This window comes from Haematobia irritans, chromosome 3, assembly GCF_050003625.1.
Source record: "Haematobia irritans isolate KBUSLIRL chromosome 3, ASM5000362v1, whole genome shotgun sequence".
Taxonomy (NCBI): Eukaryota; Metazoa; Arthropoda; class Insecta; order Diptera; family Muscidae; genus Haematobia; species Haematobia irritans.
In genome coordinates this window covers 220,133,528-220,150,813 of record NC_134399.1, presented here as the reverse complement: position 1 = coordinate 220,150,813, position 17,286 = coordinate 220,133,528, and the positions used below count along the sequence as shown (strand labels likewise).

General features: G+C 32.2%; 2 protein-coding genes and 1 long non-coding RNA gene across 3 annotated transcripts; 2 read left to right on the top strand and 1 right to left on the bottom strand.

Annotated features, from left to right (window-relative positions):
• The first annotated feature begins 2,911 nt into the window (after positions 1-2,911).
• Positions 2,912-4,789, top strand: LOC142232244 (uncharacterized). The gene is made up of 4 exons (XM_075302980.1): positions 2,912-3,155; positions 3,216-3,633; positions 3,701-3,822; positions 4,262-4,789. Exons 1-3 carry the CDS (start codon positions 3,068-3,070, stop codon positions 3,786-3,788), a joined length of 594 nt encoding a protein of 197 aa, XP_075159095.1. The 5' UTR covers positions 2,912-3,067; the 3' UTR covers positions 3,789-3,822; positions 4,262-4,789.
• A 6,579-nt stretch (positions 4,790-11,368) lies between these two features.
• LOC142232243 (sepiapterin reductase) lies at positions 11,369-12,496 on the bottom strand. Its single transcript, XM_075302979.1, has one exon. The coding sequence runs from the start codon at positions 12,364-12,366 to the stop codon at positions 11,515-11,517; it is 852 nt and encodes a 283-aa protein (XP_075159094.1). The 5' UTR covers positions 12,367-12,496; the 3' UTR covers positions 11,369-11,514.
• A 1,868-nt stretch (positions 12,497-14,364) lies between these two features.
• Positions 14,365-15,622, top strand: LOC142230708 (uncharacterized). Its single transcript, XR_012720781.1, has 2 exons — positions 14,365-14,489; positions 14,566-15,622. It is a non-coding gene; the product is annotated as an uncharacterized LOC142230708 (long non-coding RNA).
• The last annotated feature ends 1,664 nt before the right edge of the window (positions 15,623-17,286 follow it).

Here is a 17,286-nt window from a genome sequence, read left to right as displayed (position 1 = left end):
TCCACTGGCAAAAACTGATTGGAGGCGGTTAAAATCGAAGGCGCGATTCGGCGGCTTCATTCTTTGATTCTGAGCTAAAGATGTGGCTTTTTTAAAATAAAGAAATTTTTTAGCAACATGTCTGGCTTTAAATATAGTATCAATAGAACTAAAATTAGAATCAGATCTCATTTATTGAATTTTCATTGTCTTTTCGCGGTATATTAATAAAGCTATTCAGTACAAACAACTACCGGTTCGAAAATCCAAATAAAACCGGATACTACAAAGTAAAAATGTTTTCTTTATTTAAAAAAAGACCAAAGATGCTAATTCATCAAAATAAGTTCTAACCTATATGTGAAGCTTTTTTATCTTAGATCTAAAGATTCAGTCAATTTAAGGACGATTTCTTCAAATCAAAAATGTGTTTCTTTACTTTAAGGACAATTTGCCTAAGAGCAAAGACATACGACTTTAACGGAGGGACGCACATTTTCAAAATTTGTGTCCTAAATTAAATAAAAAATATTTTGAAGCAATGATTATAAACTTAAGTTTAAAGAAATTTTTATATTAGCAGATCATTTGTAATGAAGATTTATTTTTTATTTCTGCAGAAAATTTTGCCAAAATTTTATTTCTATAGAAAAATTTGTCAAAATTATATTTCTTTTGTTTTTTATTCTTGGTTTGTTCTTCAATCATATTTGTTGTTTTGATTTCAGCTTAAAACCATTGCGTTGACTAAACTACAAGAGTAGCTTAACCAACAAAAGAAAAGTATATTTGTCAAATTAATTTGGGCAAATCCCTATAGACTTCAACACTCAAAAAAAAGTGAACTCTCTATTTCACTAAATCCAATTTAACTTTATTTTAGTTCATGAAATTATTATGTTTGGAGAAAGTTTCCTTTACTCTAATAATTTTTTGTTTACGTTAGTTAAATTAACTAAAACCGAGGAAAAAACTATACTCAAATGAAGCATAAAGATTAACTAAATTCGTGTCTTCCACAAAATAGTTCAGAATTTCTTTAAATTTGTAAATTTTACCAAAAAGGCGTCCATCATGAACTTCGTATGTCACTAAAGACATTCTTGCAATTTTGAATTATTTTTATGATATCGGCGTGATGCCAACGTTTGTAATACTGTTTAGTTAAAATTTTCTACAAATATTCAAAATTTTCTAAAATTAACCGAAAGCTTTCTTCCTGGTGGGTTCACTGTTTTTTCAGTGAAGACTGTTGGAGGGACATTCCTCATCAGCATCCTCTACTTGCAGCAAAACTATCAGCCAATTATTTTTTTTAGAAATTCACTAACCCCAATGTAAGTTACACTCAAACTTCCCGAAAAAGAAGGATTTCGATTATCGGCTTTGCTTAAGTAAAGTTTTGTACAAATATTACACCCAGAAAAAAGTGACCCCTTCTTTAAGTTAAAATGAACCCATTGTGAAGAAAGTTGAACTTCGTATAGCGCCAAAGACATTTTTATTTGTTTGAACGATGTGATTTTCGTAGAAATTAGGTAAAGGGTGATTCTTTTGAGGTTAGGATTTTCATGCATTAGTATTTGACAGATCACGTGGGATTTCAGACATGGTGTCAAAGAGAAAGATGCTCAGTATGCTTTGACATTTCATCATGAATAGACTTACTAACGAGCCACAACGTCGAATTTTCAGTGAATGGGCCCTAGAAAAGTTGGCAGAAAATCCGCTTTTTTATCGACAAATTTTGTTCAGCGATGAGGCTCATTTCTGGTTGAATGGCTACGTAAATAAGCAAAATTGCCGCATTTGGAGTGAAGAGCAACCAGAAGCCGTTCAAGAACTGCCCATGCATCCCGAAAAATGCACTGCTAACAAACTTTTTGTTGCCAAAAATGGAAGAACTGAACTTGGTTGACATGTGGTTTCAACAAGATGGCGCTACATGCCACACAGCTCGCGATTCTATGGCCATTTTGAGGGAAAACTTCGGAGAACAATTCATCTCAAGAAATGGACCGGTAAGTTGGCCACCAAGATCATGCGATTTGACGCCTTTAGACTATTTTTTGTGGGGCTACGTCAAGTCTAAAGTCTACAGAAATAAGCCAGCAACTATTCCAGCTTTGGAAGACAACATTTCCGAAGAAATTCGGGCTATTCCGGCCGAAATGCTCGAAAAAGTTGCCCAAAATTGGACTTTCCGAATGGACCACCTAAGACGCAGCCGCGGTCAACATTTAAATGAAATTATCTTCAAAAAGTAAATGTCATGGACCAATCTAACGTTTCAAATAAAGAACCGATGAGATTTTGCAAATTTGATGCGTTTTTTAAAAAAAAAAAGTTATCAAGCTCTTAACAAATCACCCTTTATAATGCATTCCATATATTAGTTAACATTTTCCTATATTTATGTACCTCTATACTACAGAATGAAAAAATTTAACTGATTTGAATTCATATATGGAATGATTTTATTGAAATTTTTTCATTCTTTTGGACAAATCTTACACATTTGTGGTAAAACTTTTACTTCATAATTAGAACTGCTTACCTTCGTTTTTAAATACAATTTTATTTATTTATATGAGCAATTTTATCTTCAATAAAAGACATGTTTTATTAATACATTGAATATATTTATTAAGAATCAACAGCATCGAATCTCCTTGAAATATTAGTTTATTATTCCGCTGTTTCCAATTTCCATGTGATATTATCAACTGTAAAACGCACTTTTTCTTCTTCTTGTACTTTTCATAAGTTGCTGCCTAACGATTTTGTCCTCCTTTTACAATTTCAATAAAAGGTTAGCGTCACTGAATATTACCTGATAATTGAAGATTCCAAAATGAAGACAAATGAAAGGGTTGTTATTCTGCTGGTGTTTTCTTTCTTTATATACCATCACGAACATTAGGTTTGTTCGCGTACTTTTCCAGTAAAAAATATCCAGTAAAAACCAGCAAGAGAGTAAAAACCGTTTTTACTCTCTTTGCTTTGTTTTTGCTCTCTTGCCACAAAAAGTACGCGAACGCCATCCAGTAAAAACTTGCAAATAAAACAGATCAGGTGATTGTATTATATGTTTCAAATACGTAAACCAAGAAAAATGAATAAAAGAAAATTGGACGTAATTTGCTCACCGGGAACATACAAAAGAATTTCTTTCGGTAAGTATGATACAAGAAATAAATAAATTCAAGAAAATGTAACTTTCGGACATTTTACAGATGAGGAATACCAGCAAAATGTGGTGGACGAAATTGCTGGTGATAGTTTTGAGGAAGTAGTTTTCACCCAGAGTGAAGATGACTTTCTTTACCCCCACCAAGAGTTCCACGTTGAAAATGAAGTCATCACTTGCACCAACGACGATGAAGGAACCGGGAAGTCCGTGTGGATTGAGCCAGCAGTAAAATTTTTGATATCCAAAGTGAAAGAATTACGGCCAAAAGTGGGAAAATCGGCCAGCCTAAAAAATAAAAAACAAATGTGGATAAAGATTTCAGAAGAATTGTGTTCACTTGGATACAATTTCAATTCTCAACAAGTGGAAACCAAGTATTTCAGTTTGGAACGGAAATACAAACGCACACAACTTTACAACTCTAAGACTGGTCGGAATAGGCAGACGTGCCCTTATCAAAGGTAAATTAAAAAATGCATGCACATGTTTGTTAAGAATCTAATACCATTATGTCCTTTCGTTTTGCAGCGAATTGGACGATCTTTTGCAGGAAAAAAAGTCTATAAATCCAGATTTTGTACTCGACAGTGAAGCGGAAGTGTCTTCGGCGGATTAAAAACTCATAGAAGGCCCAAATATAACTGAAACAGGTACAAAAATTTCGTTTGGAATTTTAAGGGTACGCCTTACACGGAAAAAATCGTCCTATTTCGAAAATAATTCGGTTAATGACGTTTTGTTATTATTTATTCTAATACCTCATTCACATTACAATTTCAAAATCCACTTTTACTAGATTCAACTGTCATTTGCCTTATAAAAAGTAGATTTCAAATCTGAAATGTAGATTTTGAGTGTAATGTGATCCTATAACAAATTTCAATGTCGATACATATTCTTTGAATGCGTCATCATTCTATTGTAATATTTATTGGTAGTAAAACGATACCGTCCAGGACTAATTTGTTTCTCAATTTAGATGTAGATTTATAGATCACAATGCCAGCAAGCCCGTAGCAATACGGACTTGAGTCTTGGGTCCACTTAACCAGGTTTTTCATGTTATAATATTTTTTATATTTTTCGAAGATCCATGTAGTTCATCATCAAGAAAACGGAAAACAGCCCTTCAACAATTCATAGACATGTCTGAAGAACATGCAAAAAAAAGAGAAGAGAGTGATGCAATTCTACAACAAACATTAGAACAAAGTATGAAACAAAGAGAAGAACGTGCCGAACGAAAAGAAGCTCTGGAGAAGAAGAAAGTGGATTTGCTTGAAACCCTAGTGAACATATTGAAAAAATAATTTGTTTATCAATACTTCCAAGATATTTAATTTATCAATTTCTAACTTACAGTTTAGTTAACCAAAATGAACATTTGGTATTTTCACCATATTTCTAAAATTTAAAATACAACATGAAAATTACAAAATATGTTTTATTTAGTGAAATGAAATAGTTTTAAAATAATTTTCAGTGTAAATGAATTTTTTTATTTTTTTCTATTTCGTCTTTGTAATAGAAATATTCACAAAAAATAATTAACAGTGCAAACAATGTTTCTTTCTATAAAAATAAATAGTATTACTCTATGTGAAATAAATACAGTAATCCCTCGTTTTATTGAAATTTATAGTGAATTTTTAGTAATTTGAGGTCCCTGAATCCAAATCTGCATTTATTTTTTTCTATCAGCTCGATTTTTCGAGATATACCGTTATGGCCAAAATTAAGGCACTTTCGCTACATAAATTGGAATAACTTGAAAACAGTTCAACATATTAAATTAAAAAATCAGAAAATCGCTAACAATGTTCTCTTTTAGCCGTCTTTCCTTGAACGATATCTCCAAAACTACTTGAAAAATTGAAAAACAATGTAAAGACGGCTAAAAGAGAATATTGCTAGGGATTTTCTGATTTTTTTAATTTAATATGTTGAACTGTTTTCAAGTTATTCCAATTTATATAGCGGAAGTGTCTTAATTTTGAACATAACGGTATATCTCGAAAAATCGAGCTGATAGAAAAAAAAAAACAAATGCAGATTTGGATTCAGAGTTCTTAAAAACAATATTCATATAAGGTAGATAAAACAAAAAATTTAACGACGTAAATCGAGGGATTGCTGTATTCTCTAGTCGATATGATTACCTACTATATTTTTAAATGTAGAACTATAATTAAAAGTTAAATAAATTAAAATTAATTCTTTGTAGTAAGTACATCTTGTTTTGATTTTGATATTGCGTTTCGCACGTCATCTCCACGCGAAATGTTGTCGTTATCTGGATAATCATCCATAAAATCTTCTTCCTCTTCCTGGAATGCAGTTGGCTCAAAATGCATACCATCTTCGTTAGCAATGTTATGAAGAACACAGCAGGCTCTTATAAAATGGCAAAGTTTTCTCATTCCTCGCAATTTGCAGTAGTATAACTGCCGGAATCGTTGCTTTAGTATTCCAAATGAGTGTTCAATTTTAATTCTACCAGTACTCAGTTTCATATTGAACTCTTTTTGAGCCTTTCTAAGATGCCCGTTGTCCTTGTAAGGTGTAATGATGTATTTATTGCAAGGATATGCTGAATCACCTAGTAAATAATAATCTGAAAATAAAGAATTAAGGAAAGTCTAAACTTGTAGACATGTCCAACCTCCACAATATGACGGTAACTTGTTATATATTGGTGAATTCTTCAGAACCCAACTATCGTGGCATGATCCAGGATATCCGACAAATACATTTATGAAATTATTGCGTTCATCACATATTCCCTGTAAGCAAACTGTTACGTTCCCTTTTCTATCAATATATTCATCTTTTCCAGATTTTGGTGGGTCAATGACTACATGGGTACCATCAATACAACCTGTAATTGGAAACATTGGATTAATAATTTAAAAACAAAACTGTACAAAGTTCTACCTATAGCTTTTGGTATCATACATTTCTCTGCAAAGTATTTAGATGATTCCTCCTTCTTTTCATCTGACGGCCATCGTATAATTTCTGGACTCAAACTGCTAAAAAACAAAGACACCCTATTTATTATAGCGCTTATTGTTGAAAGGGACATATTGAATCGATCAGACAGATCTCGAAAACTGCAAGATTCATGACCAGCAAACCATAAAAAACATAAAACTTGAACATTTGCTGGAATTCGTTTATCGGAACGAAGCATTTCATAGTGGGGCCATTTGGAAAAGAGATTTGTCAGCGATTCATAAATTTCTCGTGAAACTCGAAAGTGGGAACGAAATTCGACGTTATTATATTTTGGAACTGTTTCTTCTATATATGATTTGATCGAATTTCTCCTATTTTTTTCTTGGAATATAGCCATGCCTTTATGGAAGATGTTGCTTTCCCTTCTTAACATGTGTATAATAATTTCATTCTCCTCATCCTCACTCTCCGATGATGATGATTCCATTAAAAGCATTACGGTGGCTAACACAGCAGTTGCAGGTCCTTTAATTATTTTGTATAATTATCTTTGTAATAACTCAAAAAGCTAATGTATTTACCTTGCATTTCTATGGAGTGGGTACCATCCCCAATCGAATGTTCTGTAGTAATTTCCATTTGTCCGGGGTTTTATAACTGGTACTTACAAGTTTTGTTAAAACTTACATTGACCACAGCAAAAAGAGTGTATCTTTAAATAACTTGTTTACAAAATGAACAGCTGATTCTTACAAATGGTAGGTTTTGCAAGATTTTACTGGAGAAAAAATCTCTAGCAAAAACTTGCAAAATATTTAAGCTAGAACTGTCATTTTTTCTCTCTCTCTGACTCTCTTTTGCTGGCTTTTTGATGTAAACGAACGACTTCCAGTAAAAATTTGTGATAATTATCAAAAATTATGGGGTTCTCGAACGGAGCTATTGATAGATTTATTTTCAAAAAACGAAAATTTTTCTCACTAATTTAAAATAATAAATATTTTATATATTTTATTTGTTATTTATTATATTATTTTACAATATTATTTTTTAACAATCTCTCCGTATACCAAAACAACGCGATTCCAACTAAAAAAAACAACCCACGCGCAAACATATCGATTACACCCACGCGCAAACACATCGATTGCGATGACAGGTATCGATTACAGGTAACAATAGAAATATAGGAAAATTTCCTATATTCTAACAAGTGTGTTTCCTTAAGTTTTGAAAGGATTGCATACTTCTTAGTACGAATGAACTAAAATATTTTTCTATGCCAAGTGTTGTTCGTATGTATGAAAAACTTTCTATTATAAAGGAAGTCGCAATTATCATTTTATAAGAAATTTTACTAATTTTGAGGAAACTTGGTTTTAGTTCGGGTTTTGTTTATTTTTACGAATGCTATGTTATCGGTGAATAAAATTTTCTTGTTCAGTAGTAAATTCTTATACCCAGCGAAGAAAATAGCATGAGTAAAATTCCATGCCTTATTCTAGTTAATGAACTATTCCTAACTGCTTACAGTATAGGATATTCTTACTGAAACGAGTAAATTTTATTATTTCTCACAAAATTTTACCTTAATGGAAATAAAATGGATAAACTATATTGATGAAAAATTTTTCCTTTAGTTTCGAAGGCACTTTTTTCTGGGTGTACACTTTCCCTATGCCAAAATAACCCCTGCTAATTGCACTCAAATCAATTGTTTAACTTTTGCCAAAATTTTATTTGTATAGAAAATTTTGCCAAAATTTTATTTTTTAGAAATTTTGTCAAAATTTTATTTCTACAGAAAATTTTGTCAAATTTTCATTTTATTAGATTTTTTGATTTTATTCCTGATGAAGCAATTCAACGTAATTGTGAAGTATTGAAGAATAAAAGGAACTAATACATACAAAACAAGTAAGAAAAGTCTAAAGTCGGGCGGGGCCGACTATATTATACCCTGCACTACTTTGTAGATCTAAATTTTCGATACCATATCACATCCGTCAAATGTGTTGGGGCTATATATATTAAGGTTTGTCCCAAATACATACATTTACATATCACTCGATCTGGACAGAATTTGATAGACTTTTACAAAATCTATAGACTCAAAATTTAAGTCGGCTAATGCATTAGGGTGGAACACAATGTTAGTAAAAATATATGGGAAACATTTAAATCTGAGGTAATTTTAAGGAAACTTCGCAAAAGTTTATTTATGATTTATCGCTCGATATATATGTATTAGAAGTTAGGAAAATTAGAGTCATTTTTACAACTTTTCGACTAAGCAGTGGCGATTTTACAAGGAAAATGTTGGTATTTTGACCATTTTTGTCGAAATCAGAAAAACATATATATGGGAGCTATATCTAAATCTGAACCGATTTCAACCAAATTTGGCACGCATAGCTACAATGCTAATTCTACTCCCTGTGCAAAATTTCAACTAAATCGGAGTTAAAAATTGGCCTCTGTGGTCATATGAGTGTAAATCGGGCGAAAGCTATATATGGGGGATATATCTAAATCTGAACCGATTTCAACCAAATTTGGCAAGCATAGCTACAATGCTAATTCTACTCCCTGTGCAAAATTTCAACTAACTCGGAGTAAAAAATTGGCCTCTGTAATCATATGAGTGTAAATCGGGCGAAAGCTATATATGGGAGCTATATATAAATCTGAACTGATTTCAACCAAATTTGGCACGCATAGCTACAATTCTAAATCTACTCCCTGTGCGAAATTTGAACCAAATTGTGCCAAAACTCTGGCTTTTAGGACCATATTAGTCCATATCGGGCGAAAGATATATATGGGAGCTATATCTAAATCTGAACCGATTTCAATCAAATTTTGCACACTTGACTATACTACTAATTGTACTCCTATTGCAAAATTTCAACCAAATTCGGTCAAAAATCTGGCTTCTGGGGCCATATAAGTCCATATCGGGCGAAAGATATATATGGGATCTATATCTAAATCTGAACCGATTTCAATCAAATTTTGCACACTTGACTATACGACTAAGTGTTATGTTTGTACAAAATTTCAAGCAAATCGGTATTAAACTCTGGCTGCTGGGTCCATGTTAGTGCATATCGGGCGAAAGATATATATGGGAGCTATATCTAAATCTGAACCGATATCTTCCAATATCAATAGGGTTCTATTCTGACCCAAATTAGGAACATGTGCCAAATTTGAAGGCGATTGGACTTAAATTGCGACCTAGACTTTGATCACAAAAATGTGTTCACAGACAGACGGACGGACAGACGGACATGGTTATATCGACTCAGGGACCCACCCTGAGCATTATTGCCAAAGACACCATGTGTCTATCTCGTCTACTTCTAGGTGTTACAAACATATACACTAACTTATAATACCCTGTTCCACAGTGTGGCGCAGGGTATAAAAACGATCTCAATCTTGAATAATTATTTTCTATTTAAAAATTTTTGTCAAAATTTCATTTCTATAGTAAATTTTGTCAAAATTTCATTTCTATGGAAAATTTTGTTAAAATTTCATTTCTATAGAAAATTTTGTCATAATTTTATTTGTATAGAATATTTTGTCAACATTTTATTTCTATTGAAAATTTTGTCCAAATTTTATTTCTATTGAAAATTTTGTCAAAATTTTATTTCTATAGAAAATTTTCTCAAAATTTTATTACAATAGAAAAAATGTTATTTCTATAGAAAATTTTGTCAAAATTTTATTTCTATAGAAAATTGTGTCAAAATTTCATTTCTATAGTAAATTTTGTCAAAATTTCATTTCTATAGATAATTTTTTTATAATTTTATTTGTATAGAAAATGTTGTCAAAATTTTATTTCTATAGAAAATTTTGTCAAAATTATATTTCTATTGAAAATTTTTTTTTTAATTTTATTTCTATAGAAAATTTTGTCAAAATTTTATTTCTATAGAAAAAATGTAATTTCTATAGAAAATTTGTCAAAATTTCATTTCTATAGAAAATTTTGTCAGAATTTTATTTCTATAGAAAAATTTGTCAACATTTTATTTCTAAAAAATGTTGTCAAAATTTTCTATAGAAAAAATGTTATTTCTATAGAAAATTTTGTCAAATTTTTGTGAACATTTTATTTCTATAGAAAATTTTGTCAAAATTTTATTTCTATATAAAATTTTGTCAAAAATTTATTTCTATAGAAAATTTTGTCAACATTTTATTTCTATAAAGTTTTGTCAAAATTTTATTTTTTTTTAAATTTGGCAAAATTTTATTTCTATAAAATTTTGTCAAAATTTTCTATAGCACAAATGTTATTCCTATAGAAAATTTTGCAAAATTTCATGTCTATAGAAACTTTTGTCAAAATTTCATTTCTTTAGAAATTTTTGTCAAAATTTCATTTCTATAGAAAACTTTGTCAAAATGTTATTTCTATAGAAAATTTTGTCAAAATGTTATTTCTATAGAAAATTTTGTCAAAATGTTATTTCTATAGAAAATTTTGTCAACATTTTATTTCTACAAAATTTTGTCAAAATTTTATTTCCATAAAATTTGTCAAAATTTTATTTCTATAAAATTTTGTCAAAATTTTCTATAGAAAAAATGTTATTTCTATTGAATATTTTGAAAAATTTCATTTCTATAGAAATTTTTGTCAAAATTTCATTTCTATAAAAAATTTTGTCAAAATTTTAGTTCTATAGAAAATTTTGTCAACATTTTATTTCTATAGAAAATTTTGTCAAAATTTTATTTCTATAGAAAATTTTTTCAAAATTTTATTTCTATAGAAAATGTTTGTCAAAATTGTATTCCTATCGAAAATTCTATAGAAAATTTTGTCAAGATTTTATTTCTACAAAATTTTGTCAAAATTTTATTTCCATAAAATTTGTCAAAATTTTATTTCTATAGAAAATTTTGTCAAAATTTTATTTCTATAGAAAATTTTGTTAAAATTTTATTTCTATAGAAAATTTTGTCAAAATTTTATTTCTATAGAAATTTTTGTCAAAATTTTATTTCTATAGAAAATTTTGCCAAGATATAAAACTAACATATGTCTTATTTTTAAGGAGTTGAGTATAAAACAACTTCTATGTTAAATCCCAAAAAAAAAAAAAATAAAAAACGACAAGTTTTTTAGTATTTTCATTTTCATCATTTTGCTCAATAGTTGTGGTGAGCAAAATCCAAAGATTAAGTAGTTTATTTAATAGTAATTCATCATCATAGTTGTCTGCATCGTTAAAATCATTATCTCTTGTTAGGCCCATTAATACAATTCCAAAGTCTAGGTAACGTAAATGCTCAATCGTATAAATATTATCAGTTACTAAGTCAGACTGTAGCTCCTGATAATATTTATACAGTACTACTCATAAAACATAGGTGTCGTAGTAGTCGACATCATGACCGGAAATAAAAGAGATCTCTTCCAAGATATTGATGAGTTTACGGGTTGACTGTTTGGGTTCAACTCTGGGCAGTTGCAATAGCTTGGCATCTTCTTCATCATCAGCCAAAACATCGGCTACATCGATTACGTTATTATTGGAGTCATATTGAGGTTCATGAGTCTTCAAAATGCCAGGAGCATAGCTTATTACAAGCACATCGTTATGGGACTCTTCGGCGGCCACAGAACGGAAATACATATCTCGTCCTTTCTTGCATGAACAGCTCAATGTATTGAAGACCAAAGGTTGTACCAAGAGTCTCGAATTAATGTTGACCATTAACTTAGGCATACCTTTCAGGGACTTGCAATGGATAAATTCTTGATTGAGAGCCACAGGAGCGTTTAGATGTTGATGGACAAACGTTTGCCACATATCGGTATCCTGGGGTTCCATTAGCATATGGGTAGCGGCTGTACCCTCATTGTGAACGATTAATGCCAATTCAAACTGCTTAACACCTCCTTCTTCTACTACTTCGTTGTTTTCATGGAGGCTGAGTACAGTGGCAAGTAAATTGTGGAATAATGTGGAGTTGGCATTCTGCCAATCCTTTAAATTACAGCAAAAAACGTGGATCTTCTTGTTCAAGGCCTCGATTTCTTTGCGAACTTCTTGGAGATCTTCGTCATTGGAGTCGATGAGCAAAATTTGCGATTCTGGTTGGAAACGGCCGCACATTTCCACGGCTAAATTTTTGCCCAAAGGATTGCTGATTCCACTCAGGACGAAGAAACACTTTTTATTTAAATCCATCTTCATAGCTGACATGGTGTGACTAAGATTTTTTCAAAGTAGGTTTTAACACAAAAAAATTTAAATAACTTTTCTCCACAAAGATTTAGAAGCCTTTTCCCAAGAAGCGTTTTTCCACCTTAGACTGTGATACTGTACTGATTTGAATGCTGTTCCTTTTATAACGAAGAAACTTTTTCTTTCTTAATCATTGGCTATGGAAACAGCCTCCAAAGTATTGTAGCTTTATCACTATCAGAATCAATCGTTTAATGGTTACGTAGTGGCCTGTGTAATGTGTCGTGGTATGGGAAACTACCCGCGTTTTGTCTCAAGTCTACTTGATCTCTGAGACCGATTTCGATTTGCTAATCCACTATGCGATAAGAATAGTGAAAGCTTGTTTTTTTTTTTTTTTTTTAATTGGACCACTGTGTTTAGAATCGAAATATTAGTTTCGTATATAGTCTATAAAAGATTATGGAAAATTTTAGAGAAATCTTTAATTAATGTGGCCCTTTGAATGTCATAAGTTTCTACAGGTTATCGAGGTGTATAATCCTTTGTGATTCGGAAAAAAATGGTGGGCATAATCTCTGCGCTCAATGGGAAAGTTTTCGTCGGAGCATGTTCGACGGATGCAACCCACTGCATCCGTTTCCTTGAAGCCGTGTGTACATCGGTGGATCCATGTTTGGCCGACTGTCACGAAATGAGGGAGAAACAGAGTCAAAAAAAGATCTCTGGTTGGCGCTTGTTGTCCGGATAGAGCAAACCGAGAATCCATCTCAGCGGACAGTTCCAAAATTTTGTACGTGGTATGGCCAACGCGATCTTTTCAAATGTCAACTGTCTCACATATTTGGCGCAATCGGCTATCTGCAAGTACAAGATCGTGGTTCGCGAATGGAGCAAACCGAGAATCCATCTCAGCTGACAGTTCCAAAATTTTGTACGTGGTATGGCCAACGCGATCTTTTCAAATGTCAACTGTCTGACATATTTGGCGCAATCGGCAGGTACAAGATCGTGGAATTGAATCACTTTATCCTCTTTGAAAAACGCGATTTCATAGAAAATTTTTGGCGGTAATCATTTCCCAGATTATATTACACGATAGTAAATTTCTCTTGCGATATTCTTGCATCAGGCGATGAGACTACCTACTTATTTATCGGACCACTTTAGTAAGAACTTCGAGATTAAAATTTAGGAAGAAGCAATCACAGAATGAAATCAATGTGTAAGAGGAAAATTCCCAAATATTTTCTCCATAAGAAGGGCCCAAAATTGAGTTATTTATGCCAGCCAAATCTATACTAAATGCTGAGGAAAAGTTCATTCGCCCGAACTGAAACATGTACAGTCTAGGCGTGTACAGATTTGTATCTGGCGTTTTCTTTTCAATAGTTCTATTGATCAAGTTCCTTAATCTAATTTGTCCATAAAGCTCGAATAATAATTAATTGTAAATTGAGATATCATGCATTTGGACGTTAATCGCCTGTTTCAGTATCAGACTAACATGAAAAAAAAGAAATTGAATATAGTTGCTAAAATATACCTACGAAGGCTATAACCAGCCTCTTGCTAAAAGTGGTGCTATTCACTCCTTTTGTAGAATTGGTGAAGACTATAATTCGTGAGTTTGGAATTCAGTTTAGTAAGATGTATTGTTGGACAGATTCAACCATTGCACTGTGGGGCCAATGACAGGTCTTTGAGGCAAAAAGTCAATTTTTTAAGTCAACTATTTAAAAATAATAATAACGGAATTTTACATAAAACACATTGAAACACCCAAATATCAAATATTAAAATCAGGTAACACCTCATGATGACATGCCGAGCAGTCAAAGTTGCCATATTTTGTTTTGCTACATTTTCTGATATTCAACAATAAACAAACAACAAAGTCATTTTGGCCGTCAAGCAAAAAATTTTAAAATTATAAAAAATTTGTAAAATGGAATACACTTGTAAAGGTATGTAAAGCAACATGTGATTAAATTAAGAAAAAAAAAATTGATTTGATGAATAGTTTTTTGTGTCACATGTGCTGTCTATTTTGTGTAGTTTTTGTTGTCGTCCATATGTTCTGTGGAGTAGAACTTTCTTTATCCGAGCGTATCCGTGAAAAAATTTATGTGTGGAGAAAGGTAATAATGTGTACTATTAGGTTTTGGAAAAATTAGCTGCTCCAATCTGCACCATTTTATAAAAATCTATTTTCAGATAACGTAAAACTTAAAAATTTGGATATATTTAACTTTTGGTTGGAAAATGATAGCAAACCCATTAATGTTACCAACTGGATTTCCGCGAAATTCAACAGACGTGTCTATGAAAACTCTATGACGACAGTGAAAAAAACAAATTAATAATTTTGAACGTACTTACGGAAACAAAGAGTACTCAGTCGTGTCCGATATGTGGTGGAAATCCAAAACAGTTTTTGTCAATAAAAAATTTAAGCTCATCGGTGTTTCAGCCCAAATCGAATGCATTAAAATGTGATATAAGCCCATTACACGCCTGGATTCGATGTTTTGAATTTGTCCTTAATCTTTCATATAGACTTAATATTAAAAAATGGCAAATTCGGAGTGCTGAGGAGAAAGTTCTTATGCTAAAGAGAAAGCGCGAAATTCAAGAACAATTTTGGCAAAAAATGGGCCTTCATGTCCACAAGCCGAAAAGCAATAGGAGCGGGTGCACGAATGTCGGTAATGCGGCACGAAAATCATTTTTTAATCCGGAATTACTTTCTTCTATAACCAACTTTAATATCGAACTTTTAAAACATTTACATACAATTCTTATCACAATTAACTCTGAATTTGAAATAAGTGCCGACCACTTGCAACAATTTTGCTATAAAACTGCAGAGATATATTTTAAACATTACGAGTGGTACCCAATGTCAGCGACTTTGCATAAAATTTTAGCACATTCTTTCCAAATATTGCAAGCGTCAATCGTACCTCTCGGATGTGCTGGTGAAAATGCATCTGAGGCGAGAAATAAATTTTACAAAAAGGACCGCATTGAGCATGCACGAAAGGATTCTAGGGAGCATAATATAATGGATATTTTTAACAGGGCCCTGGATTCTTCAGACCCGTTATTATCAAGTATATATCTGAAAAATCGTCTTTCAAAAAAGAGAAGTTTGCAGCTTCCAAGAGATGTTATTTCTCTTTTAAAAATTCCGGATATGCCTGAGTATCAACTGCCAAGTACGTCAAGTGCAGCTATAAATAAAGATGTTTCAGATTCTGAAGATTACGAAGAGGATCCATTTCATTTTAATTTTGAATTAGAAGTTGATGAAACAGAAAATTTTCAAGTAAGAATTTTGTACAAAAGCCAATTATTTTGTATATACGAGTATTAACAAAATTCTCTATTTTTAGATTGATTAAATTTTGAATATTGTATCCAAACACCCAGTATGTTTTAAACACTCACACCAAGAAATTGATTCATTTTAAAAGTAATTTTTTGAAATGTATTAATATAAATTAGTTTGCAATTTACCCTCATTTTCATAAAGCTCCGTTAGTGTTCCGTTAACTAACCAACTTTTAAACCGTATTATAGACGCAGCTGTAATCTTGCCTTTATATTCCATAGGCCAGTTAGGAACTTAACTGACGAAAATTTTTCAGTTAAAGTTAACCGGAGAGAAGATATTTGCAATTTACTTTCTGTTAACTGGCAGTTAAAGCCTAACGGAGCTACATGAAAATGGCCGTTAGAGCTAGTTGATAAATAAATGTTATCACCCACAGAATGATGCAATTACACTGTTCTGCAAAAATCATCTTTTGAGCCCTTCTTTAGACCAAACTAGCAGATCCTTATGTAAAATGATCTCCTGAATCCGAATTTACTTCCCGTTTTGCCCTATCACATCTAGTTTTCGAGATATCTTCTTTATTTATGAAAAATGTCAGAAAAAATTTGTTTCAGGGATATCTCGAAAACTAGGCATGATGGGACAAAATGGGCAGTCATTCTGTTTCAGGAGATCCTTTTACATAAGGATCAGCTGATTTCGTCTAAAACAGGATTTCATTTCAGAGCAGTGCTATCGCTAAATTTCAAGAATTATTTTCCAGGGGTCTCCACCTGGAGAAGCACTTTAATACCAGTACTGGAAATGGGCGTGGCACTGCCCGAATGTCTTAATTTTTTTACTGAAGTCTTAAGAATACATTATAATCATCTGTACGACATTTTAAAGGTCTAGCTGTTTCCTGTGATTTATTGCCTCAAAAACTGACCATTGGCCCCATAGTGCATTGTTTTGTCTTGGCTGAGGAAAAATCCACCCACATTTATGGGCAATAGGGTCTGTAGCATTTAGGAGAATATCGGTCATAATAATTGGTATCATGTGAGATCTGAGGATAACCCGGTGGGTCTTGGTAATCGCGGTGGCCAAGTCTACTGGAAAGTAGACTTGGCTGCATCTCGTATTTGGTGGTAAGGGCGCAATTGGTTGTCGCATGATATGTCGGAATGGGCCATTTGGGACTTAGATCAGTTTAAAAACGATATTCAAATTCATTAAAAGTCAAGCCTCGTGTTTTCATCTTATGTCATTTTTTTTTGTTTAATTTTTCCATTCTGTCCATGCGAGTTCTCGGGGTGAGTTCCCGAATCATTCGATACTTCTAGAATAAAAGGCCGATTATGCGGCGGACTATAAAAATTTGTTAGAGAGAAGATCTATAGAGTCTATGCGTTCTTTACTTGGCCTGAATACTCTTTTGGCGTGATGCTAATTATCGGTCAGTTAGGTTAGGTTAGGTTAGGTATAGTGGCAGCCCATTGTGATACCACAGTGGTGAACTTCTCTCTTATCACTGAGTGCTGCCCGATTCAATGTTAAGCTCAATGATAAGGGACCTCCTTTTTATAGCCGAGTCCGAACGGCGTTCCACATTG